Source organism: Lepisosteus oculatus, chromosome 1 (assembly GCF_040954835.1).
Source record: "Lepisosteus oculatus isolate fLepOcu1 chromosome 1, fLepOcu1.hap2, whole genome shotgun sequence".
Taxonomy (NCBI): Eukaryota; Metazoa; Chordata; class Actinopteri; order Semionotiformes; family Lepisosteidae; genus Lepisosteus; species Lepisosteus oculatus.
In genome coordinates this window covers 5,143,146-5,154,660 of record NC_090696.1, presented here as the reverse complement: position 1 = coordinate 5,154,660, position 11,515 = coordinate 5,143,146, and the positions used below count along the sequence as shown (strand labels likewise).

Genomic DNA, 11,515 nt, shown 5'->3' with positions numbered 1-11,515 from the left:
AAGTCTGACTTTGTGCTGTTGAAAGTAAGAAAAGAGGTACTGTTGTTGCTAATAGCTCATATATAGATATGTGCAGTATTTCGCAGTGATGGCAAATGTTGTCTACAATTATGCCTGTAAACTATCTAATATCTGGTTCATATTAAATATTTTCATCAAATCCAGAAGTGGAGAAATGAAAACTGGAAACCACTGTGTCGGGAACTAACTACACCGCTCACGTAAGATGAAGCTCGTCACTCCTATGGTAAAACTTTATCATTCAAATGTAAAAATGAATAGCCTATAGATAACATGTTTAGAATATCACGATTTTGTGTATTAAGCAATGTTCTTGGAGTTTACAACACTTTTACAGAGCAGAAAACGCTTTCATACTGATCCGTCTCAATTTAAATTGTAGATCCTGTTCAGTTTAAAAGCTCTGCTCATCTGGCAACTGCAAATGCCAAATGTACCAGTCAGTTCGCTCAGTCAGAGACATTTTAACAAGGAAGAAATAGAAAGCATTTACTACTGGTTTGAAGTTCGCTGTCACTGGGAGAGTCCAAATTCAGTCTGGCTCTCTCCTGTATTTGCGCATAAACGGGCTTGGACATTCTGAAGGCTGATTCATCAAAACCCTGACGAGGCAGTGCTGGAAAATACCAAATTTTTTCAACAGAATCATAAAATTAGATTTAGACGCACAAAAGGAAAACTGTCTAATTTTAGAACCGAGCCTTCCACAACAGAATGCAGAAATGACTCAGGTGTTGCAAATTCAATTGTGACTGAGCATGTCGCAGATGGACGAGTGCGAATATTCCCGCTGCAGTGTAACTGCGCTGCCTCTGCTGTTTAAGATTACTCCTGAAATTATTGCCTGGGTTCACTTCAGCTGCATTGCAGTCACAGCAGTGCTGCAGGAAGACATCGGGGGGGGATGTCAAACTGCAATGCAGCAGCGTCTAAAGACTTTCTTTTTTGCCAGCCCACTTCTTTTATCAAGCGCAGGTGCTCATTATCACGACTCTGACATACAGTATTTATTTCTCAGGCTTTAAGCAGTTCCCCTACCACACACTGCAGCTCTCTTGGAGGTTGTATGAAGATAATAAAGAGGCTTTTCATTTCCCTCACATTCTCTGCCAAGAGCAAAAAATAATATGTATTCTGATATACAATATGTGGTGTGAGCTTTCATCACCGATTAGAAGCTCTCTTAATGCAACACATAATAAATGAACTCACAAACGTCAATTTTAATCAGTAATGCCGTTGTTTTTTTATTTACCAGGTTACTGCGACTTACAGACACATCAGTTTTATAGTAGGCGCACATTTCATATATTTTTACAGATTTAAAGCCCCGATCAGATTGTTGAAAAACTTTCATCTTTTTTTCCCCTAAAGGTAATGCTTATTGGCTTATGTTTTCTTTCTTATGGGCTTCCATTGCTGAAGAACATGTGCAAATCAGCAAGAAAGATAGGAAAGACATAACAGATGCATACTTTTAAAAAGTAGGGTGTAACCCATGTCCTAATTTTCATACTAATGCAGGTATTCCTGTTGACATTTTGCTTATACTGTGTTTCTACATAAACATAATTTATGTTTAATTTAGGACATTTTGCATAATGGTTTTAATTGATTTCTCATCATATTAAGGAACATGTATTATTTTTTATTTATGTATTATCATTTTGTTTAACAGAAGCTCATAATGCACAGATCCAAATATCAGAGAAGATAAAAGAAAAAGAAAACTTCTACTGCCCAAAACGAAATGATTTTGAAGAGCAAAATATGTAATGCTACTGGCTTACTGATAAATACAATAGGACCAAGGGTGCCGGCCAATATCCTGTTGGCAGGATTGAAACACACTTACAATAAAGTATTTATGCAATTTAGATTTGAATGTTCTGGTTTTAAAGCTATAATATTTATTAGAATGTTTTAGAATGACTTAGATAAATTTAATTTACCAACAAATAATTCAATTCGTCATAATCTGAATAGATAGCACTACCAAAAGGATATTGCGCACTGACTTGGCTCAGATTCCTGGTACATTCGGTGCTTCTTTTCGGGTTCTTCCTGTTGTCCAGATTTGCCTGTACCTTCAGCGTGTTACATTTAGGTTGAGAGTGTGTGGAGAAGAAGGGGGAGTCTGCAACAGACCTCTTGTTTGAAACAAGGGCACGGCTGGCTTCTGTATGGCCACGCTGGGCTGGTGTCTTCTTTAGGTGAGAGCGGGCAAAGAAGAAAAACTCAGCCTGATCTCTTCCCCTTCCAGGAGTTTTCTAAGAAAAAAGAATGAAAACATCGGGTTTTAGTAGACCTTGATTAATAACCAACTGCACTGGGCTCCTCCTCATGAATTTGTTTCAAATGCACCAGGCTGTCTCGTGACCTTACCCACTGCATGCCCTGGAGTATTAAAGATAGTTCCTAAAAAGGTGTCAACTGATTATCCGCTGTGATATTCCATAGAAAACAGAAAACCGGATTCACAAAGACATGTCACAGAGTGGACATTATGTTACAGTATATGCTTGAGTTTAGCCATGACCAGGGGCTCTTCTTTTCACAAAGGGTTGTGGGAGTAGGAATCAGCCATGTTGCTGAAGCTGATGTCTTCTTTCAAAAAATGTCTGCATGAAATCCTTAGATCAATAAACTACTTGCTACCAAATGGGCCAGATAGTCTGAAAGGTCTCCTCTCATTTGTTACCTTTCTTATATTCTTAAGTCTTGTTAAGAATATTGTTCTTACAGGGTTGTAGTAGACCTGCAGTCTTAGTGGCTACTGAGAATGCTTACAATACAGCTTCTCATGATGCAAATTTATTGGCTCTTACTGTCTCCAGGGACTCTGACTTCTCTGTGCATGACTAACATTGCTTGGATCAGCACAATGCCAGCTCACGGAATACAGATTGCAGTGATCTGATAGACTGGATTTGCTCTCCACATTCAGGATGGCAGGGGCAAAGATAATGGAATATGCTGTAGTGTACTGGCACAGGCATGTCTTGAGAAAATACCAATAGATTCCATCACCAAATGAACCATTTAAAGCAATGAATAATAAATAACTGTAATAATAAGCCACTAAAACCAGATCCTATTGTTATATTTACTGGGTCTACAAGCAGAGGTTTAGCTTTCTGTAATTACAGTATGCAGCTAAATTCATTTATGCATTTTACAGTGCATGGCAAACAACTGTAGGGCTGTCTGTAGCAGCTTAAAAAACAGAAATACAAGACTCTCTCCAGTGAACATACTTGTGTTGCATAAGCAACTCAGAGGCCCAGATGTATCTACAGTATCTCTTGAGTGCCAGCTAACATCTCAAACTAACAGACTAAATAACAGCTGTTTCTGAATGACTACTTACAGGTACTGTATGTAAAGTAACTAGTATAAATGGGACAATTCCAGCCTATTTTAGAAGAAAATGCAAATGCTGGCTCAGGAAGAATAACAGAAATATACTTTATGTTTTTAAAGCAAGTTAAATTCACTAAAAACACTCAAGAAAAATTGGTTATACTACACTAATAATAGCTACAAAATAAAAAAATATCACGTGTATTACAGTATGTGATTAAAAATGACTTCAGATATTAAGTACATTAGTGAGCATCAGAAATAAACAGCCCAGATCAGTTAATCAGTTTCATGTTCCTCATCTTATGTCATCAGTGCTGACTCATCCTGGGACAAAAGCATAATGCATTATTCACGTGCATGCAATGAATGTAATACTCTGCATTATTCAGGTGATTAGTGTGATATGGTGTCTCTGTATGTGTCTGAAGCGATGCATTCTCAAACATTAGCACATGCAAATGAAAAAACTAAAATTGAATGTTCCTGTGTTGACCTATCTGATAACACAGGTCCATATATAACAATAGTCCACCCTTCTCAGACTTGGTGGTACTTAGTTAACATCTTTGAATCGTGCGGGTAAACATATGACATCATGTGTTGTGAGAAAGGTAGGCATAATGTCTTGTGCTGAGGAAAAAGAAAATAGGTAAATAGAAGTAAAATAGGATTTTCTAAAGTGTTATACATGTGAGGACCAAAGCTCATATTCTTTTCAAAATCAAATTAGTAATGGACTTTAATAATAATTAGATTCAAGGCATAATTACTAAGCCATCTAGAATACTCTTCGACTCTAAAGTGATGTGTACAGTATTTACAGTATGACTAGCCAACAGCATAGAACACACAGCAGCAGATACCTGTATGCAGCTATTTCAATGTCAAGAGCCATCTTGACATTCAGGAGATCTTGATATTCTCTCAGGTAACGGGCCATCTCCTGCTTGGCATCGTTAATTTCCTTCTCTAATTCATTTATTCTGTCCTAAAAATAAACAAAAGAGTATCACATTAAATTGCAGTTTGCACTGGGATAAAACATCTAAAATCATGCAATTATGGAAACGTAGAGTACAATCTCTCATTTTCTCCCCCTAGTCAATGACAATCTTCAGGTACATCTGAGAAATATTTTAACATGGTTATAATAATAACACAGCTGTCCCTGGGCAACACTTCATCAATCAACATTCTGTAACAGGTGAAATGTCACTTTTAAAGTAAAGTAGCAATGCAGATTAATCGGCTAAGTGGATCTCAGAACTGAAAGATTTTGACATATACTTTATTTTGTATTCTGAACTCAAAATCAATGTTAAAATAATAAGCATGTCCTTATGCAGCTCTTTATTTCAAACCAATTATCACATTAGCAGGCTGTCGAGTGAGAAAGATGTAATTTCTCACTGTGTATAAATCTGCAGACATTCTTATTTTCCAGTTCAAAGAATTACCCATATTATGTACTTTGTGGTTTCTGGTTTGCTTTATTTCTTGCCTAACAGCGTCTGTCTCCTTTCACCCGTCTCTCTGCATTTCTATCTCCATTTTCCGTCAAGCACGCGGAGCACAGCAGAAGCTCAGATTAACCCTTTACCTGGTACTTGGCAACTTCCCTGGACTGCTTCTCCTCCAGGCTTTCCAGCTGCTTGTTCAAGGAGTCAATGACGTTCCTCAGGGCTTCAATCTCGGAGGACCGGGACTGGAGCAGCCTCCTGTACTCGGATGTCTCTTCTCGGATGGATCGCACGGCCTCGTTGTTTTTGCTGGCCATTTCGGCAACAGTGGCAAACTTGGTCCTGTACCAGTCTTCGGCCGCCTGCATGTTCTTGTTGGCCAGCTTTTCATACTGCGACCGAATCTCTTTGAGAGCCAGGGAAAGATCAGGCTTGGTGACTTCCATGTCTATGGTGATGCTGGCGGCTTGGATTTGGGCAGAGAGCTCGTTGTTCTCCTCGGAGAAGACCTTCTTGAGGAAGGTAATCTCCTCCAGCAGGGAGGTGATGCTGCCATCGATGTCGCTGTTGGCCAGCACCGCCTTGTCGGCGTCCTCTCGGATCTTCTGCAGGGCATCTTCTGCATCCATCCTGAGGCGGACCTCCTCCTCATACTTGTCCTTCATCTGGGCGTAGACGTCCCGCAGATGGTCCCTCTCGGCCTCCATCCGCATCTTCTCATTGGCCTCCGAGTCCAACAGGGCCCTCAGGCTGCGAACTTCCTGCTCGTAGATGAGGTGGAGGCGGGAGGGGTCGCTCTGCTTCTGCCGGAGGGCTTCCAGCTCCACCAGCAGGACTTTGTTCTGCTGCTCCAGGTGGTGGACCTTCTCGATGTAGGTAGCGAAGCGGTCGTTGAGGTCCACCAGCTGCTCCTTCTCCTTGCCTCGCAGGCTGAGCAGCTCGGTGTTCAGAGTGCTCACCTGGCTCAGGTCCACCTTCTCCATATAGTCAGGCAGGGAGGAGGTGGGACGGGTGGACCTCTTGACGGAGGGCGCCGAGCGGTGCATGGAGTACACAGAGGATGAGATGGACTTGGTGGAACGCACTCCCCTGAAGTCCTCCCAGGGCCTGCGGGGGCTGTAGGGGTCGTAGCTCATGTTTTCAGCTTTTTGAAATGTTGCTTTTTCTTTAGTCCCCCTTGTTCTGCACACCCTTGCTGCTCAAGCCCTTTGCACTGCACCAGTTCAGAAATGCTGCAGAGCTCTGCCTTTTATACTGCAGCCTGCTCCTGTCCTCCAGGGAGATGCAGCAGTCAGGAGTTGATTGCACAGCCAGCCAATGAGAAAATGCTGCAGAGGGGAGGAGAGATTCGTTCACTGTTTCTCAGTTTAACCTGCTCAGCAGAGTGGAGGAGGTGAGACGGTTTACCCGTTTGTGACAAGCAGCAGCACGTCAGTGCCAACACTTGTCAATCTGGTTTACTGAGCTCTTAGTTTTTGAATTGGTAATGCAAAACCTGGGTGCACATTATTATTTTTTAGCCAAAGAACCATATTTTTAATGCAGGAAGATCAAATCCTTCCTAATGTAAATGAAATGACATACTGATTTTTATCCAGTTTTTATCCAGTTAATATGTTTATTTCTGTTATCTGTTGATGCTGATTTCTAGCAATTGTACAGTATATGTTATGCTGATTTAAATTTACAACAATCTTTACCCTAGATAAATGCTTGAGTGCTGCGATTTGCACAGCATTTCGACTTTGAGTTAACCCTCACATTATGCTCATTAATACACACGTAGAGCTAGTTGTGTTCAAAAGGAGACAGTACAAGAAATAGCAGTAATATGCTTAATACAGGCTTGTGTCCTGCCTGTTTACATATTTTTGCACTGGAAAAAAAATGTCATTACATTTAACACAAGCATTGATCCCCTTTTTGGACTCGCACTATGTTTTGAGCTTTGATTTACATGTGTGTGCAGTGAGTATCCAATTGTAGCTGCAATACTTCACCTGTTTTATCAATCAAGCACTGATTTTTACTGAAGAATGTAATGGTAACACATTATACATTCAATGGTTGATTTTGTAATGACTGTTTGATACATGATTCTGTCTGAAACAACATAATTTACCTCAAAACAATGAACACATATCTCTACAGGTTGTACAAATCTTTAATATAAGATTTATCTATTTATATCTATTTCTTATTTCAGGATATACATTTTGCAGTCTGAAAATTTTGGAATATTTGAGATTATAATATGATTTATAATCTTTTTAGTGGTTTACACAAAGTAACAATATTTTCAATTAATCCATGTGTGATATATCATAATATAGCAGCAAAATGTATGTTTTTATCACCAGATTGTTTTTGTCATATCCCAGCATTCCTAAATCAGAGCAGAGCACTGTTACAACTTATATTAAAAATGAATTAACATTAAGAAAATATTGAAACTATCATAAACATCATTCAGGTGTATGATTATCATCTGAACTTGTTAAAAAGTCTGCTGTTTTATGGAGTTTTACCTCTTGAGCTGAAAATGTCAAATTGCAGTGCTGGCGAGAATGAGAGTTAGGGTTCTGGTTTTAGGCTCTTCATCAGCAATCTTTTTCTAACTCTTTACCCCTGCTAAAAAATACAAATATTGTTTTATATGCCTCTGCTTGTCTTTTGCACATGAATCAAGCCAGATATCATTTTCATCCTTGTCAGCTTTGTCGACATTTGCTTGACACCGTCTTTCTGTCTGACCTGACACTCGTACAGGACTCAAGCACAAAACAGTCTGAGTCAGGTTTGCGGAGAAGAAAGTCATACTGCACATAACCACAGAAGGCCTACACTGATTCTTTACATCCAAGCTGCTCTAAATCTAGACTGAATTTCTATTTCCTCTAAGGTGAAAACTGGGTTGTTGAAAACTGGCACAAGATACCACTGAGCTTGAAATATAATTTTGTCAACACAGGTATTAGAACCATTCAGGAACTAGAAGGATGTCTCTTTGGCCTGGTAAGGGCAGCAGCATCCCAGAACCTTTCCTGGACATTATCCCAAGTAGAACACAACATGAGACAGCAGTCCACTGCAGGGCATGTACAGTAAATACGCACAAACACACAGAGACAATTGAATGACTCCAATTAACCTAGCCAGCACAGGAAACTGAAACAGCAGACAAAAACCCTCACAGACATAGACAATCACACAAAGTCGAAATAGAAGGTGCCCCAGTCCCAAACTGAGCCCAGAAACCAAAAGCTATAAGGCAACGTTACTGATTCACACTGTCACACTTAAACTGCTGTTTTATAAGTTAAAATATAATGCGCATACAGTTAATCTGTAAGCGATATGAGTAAAATTACTATCCACAGATACTTCATACCATACCACGAATTGACCACCATCTACAAAAGAATGAACTAACTGAAGCTCCCAAGAAAATCCATTTATATTAATTAAACAAATTATATTGTAAAGTTCAACTGTTGCCTTTTAAGAATTAACAAATAAAAATATCTATATGAGATTATGAGATGACCCATTTAGCTTTTTTGGTTACTAGTACTAGTACAGACTAGCCATTAAACGTTTGTCCAATCCCAGGTTTGGGCAGCAAACCTACATGTGCTAATTTGCTTTAAAAAAAATGTTGTAAATGTTTCCTATTTCTACATCTAAGTTCTAAGAACATTCCAAAAATTAAACGTCCCATTTTATTACCTATTTTCTTTCTCCATTTAAATATATATAATCTCATTTCAATTGCTTTCGAAATGCCAAAACAAGCATGACTGGTAATGTATTAGCTGTTGTTATGCAATTGATTGACTTGAGTAGGGATATCACTGGCAGTCCTTGTTAAGGATAAAGGTCATTAACTGAAAAGGACAAATAATGTGATATTCAGTTTATGTTGAATTGAATAAAAAGCGCTTACTGGAAAAAAAATAGAAAAGTAGTAAACTAATGAATTGGTAAAAAAGAAGACAGGTCCAATTTTTTACAGGGGAATTACGTTTGAATTAAAAGGGAATTTAAGGACTTTGGGACTAAAAAATAATGTAAACCCTAATCTCTAAATGTATTAATAGGTAATAGTGTAGGCAATAGTAGTATTAAAACAGTAGTTGTAAGATGTCAACAAAAGAAACAAGAAACAGGCTTATTTTTGTTTGGCTGCTCAGTCAGAATGAGAAATGCTGAATATACGGAATTGATGAAAATGGGGTAATATTTCCTTATGGTAAAATACAATTCAGGCTTCCCTGTTCTGGAAATAAATATTGATTTTCCTGCAAAATTGTACTGTCTTATTTTGTATACTACTACTACTACTACTAATAGCAGCTTCCGGTTTGTATCGCACCGGTTATATATACAGTAGCACGGGTGTGTACAGTATATATTATCAGGTGGAATACAGACAGTTGAATTAACTGGGAAGCCCAAAGTGGAATTTTGCCATAAATGCGATTAAAAGCCTTACTCTTAGAAAGATGGCCCAGCACTGTGCTCTGTTATAATACTGGTTGAGTCATCACCCTTTTTCACACTGCGAGTCTTAAGGCACTCAGAGGGCCGTTAGATCAGTTGCAGTAGTAGTGCAGGCTTCACAAACAACTCCATGAGTTTCTAAGTGTCCCGTTGCAGGAAACTGGTGCTAACCCTGGATAACTCATTGTTTAATTCTATTTCAATCCTCTATTTAACCTAATAAGCTCACTGAGAAAAGGTTTCGGCCATCGCCTGGAAGTAACTCATCTTTACAGCAGGGCCTTGACTGGAGCAATCCGAGTGATGTACTGTAGATTGCTCCAATGTGCACAAGTGCTCAGTGTACCAACCAGGATTGATTCTAACAGCCCGGCTGTCCCACCCACCACTCCACACTGCTAACTCACCGCTTAGCCAGAGGTGCTCCACTGCTTGGGAGATCACAGTAACCACAGTCAGCAAATTATGGAGCACAGGCTCATTTCCAGGCTCTTAATTACTGCTAATTGTGACACTTAGGAGTCTTGCATGTTTAGGTTTCAGACAAATATTTTTTGCAACTTTTGCAGCTATTTCCTTCTAACCTGAGGACAACCAGGTTGGCGCCTAACATGAGCCACGTATTGAGATTGTTACAGTGACATCCCATCGCATGCTTGCCTTGCCCAGAGTGAATTATCCCAGGCTGACTCAGAGGCCTCATGGTACAGTTTCTCTGTACTAGTACTTGGGACCCCGTATTCCCTCCTGTCTTTGATACAGTTGAACTGTGGCTTGCTTCATTTTATCAAAACATTGTTGGAAGAATTTTGTAACTTTAATCATGTTTGTTATATTTTTGCACAAAATCCTACCTTAAAAAAAGCCTGGCTTTCATAGGTAATAAGTATACACGCACACACATCCGAAAAATCGTCATCTTCATTAAGTGCTCATTTAATTTACTGTTTGATTTTGCCTATACCTGTCTTCTTCGTTTCATTGTTTCAATATGCAGGGCCGTGAAATGAAGAACCAAGAAATGTTCTATATAAAATAAAAGTTACTGTTATCCAATCAGTCAGTTGAAAGCTTAAAGAATTATGAAGTGCAACTAAAACCAGAAGACACAGGGGTTGAGATACTCTGCCTTCTGGGTTAATTGGTGTCTGTAAGCAGGGATGCCCTGCATCATTATGACAGGAGTGGAGCAGAATGTCTCATGTTCTCCCACCTAAGGTGCTGGGTGCCAACAGTCACGATATTGACAAATGAAGAGCAGAAGAGCAGAGGGCACTTGTTTTTCACTGATTGATCTCTCCTTTCCATTCCGCTGATAATCAGGAATGTGCTGCAAGGCAGCATAATTTGTCTGCAGGATTGCGAAACAAGACACATTCACCTCGAATTCCTGACATCAGCATGATTTTAAACCAGTTTCTGTTTTTTTCTTACAGTAATGATGCAAAATGCACAAGTGGGGTTTAATTGGATGCTGTAAAGTAAAATGAAAAAAAGGAGATCAACCTCTGCTCGTATTCCACTTACAGAAAAAGAGGATTCATCATTTTTGAAATTCTGAAATATACGTATTAAGTCAACCTTAGCTTCTTTTCCACTGCCAGACAAACTTGGTGTTCCCCTGCTGTACCACAAAGCAAATCCCACTAGCTATTGTTGTGTGGAAATACAGCATTCTATTATAATCTAACTATAGGGATCAAGGTTTCCCCACCGGAGGCTTCCACTTCCATGAGTCCAGGGACTCATCCTGGAGCTAGGAGTGGCAGATCCTGAGGCTGGAAATCCCCGTCTGTTCTGGAGGGGAGGTGAGGAGTTAAGGTCACCTGGGGTCAGAAGTGCGCGTTTCCCCAGTAACCTTAGAGCCCCACCCTGCACGGGGGCGTGAGGCGGGAAGCTGGGGATCTATGAGCAGGGAAGCGATCTCGCCAGAATCTCTCTAGTTCAAAAACAAAGTTGCATGACAAAAACGGAAGGAAAAGGTTGGAAAACAGTCGCATGTCAAAGATGCTCTACAAAAGGTTGTGGCCACGGCACAGGCGATTATACTGCAGGATGTGATTCTCCATGAATCAGTGAGATTCACACAATAAAGCCCAATCCATCATTCAGGATCCTATCCGTCCCGGCCACAATCTGATCTCCCCCTGTGCTCTTGTAGCAGG

The 11,515-nt window shown here is 39.8% G+C and overlaps 1 protein-coding gene across 1 annotated transcript; it reads right to left on the bottom strand.

Annotated features, from left to right (window-relative positions):
- Nucleotides 1-1,242: 1,242 nt before the first annotated feature.
- neff2 (neuronal intermediate filament family member 2) lies at nucleotides 1,243-6,088 on the bottom strand. The gene is made up of 3 exons (XM_006629104.3): nucleotides 4,988-6,088; nucleotides 4,251-4,375; nucleotides 1,243-2,291 (listed from the first exon to the last, which is right to left on the bottom strand). The coding sequence occupies exons 1-3, from the start codon at nucleotides 5,981-5,983 to the stop codon at nucleotides 2,231-2,233; spliced, it is 1,182 nt and encodes a 393-aa protein (XP_006629167.2). The 5' UTR covers nucleotides 5,984-6,088; the 3' UTR covers nucleotides 1,243-2,230.
- Between the last annotated feature and the right edge of the window lie 5,427 nt (nucleotides 6,089-11,515).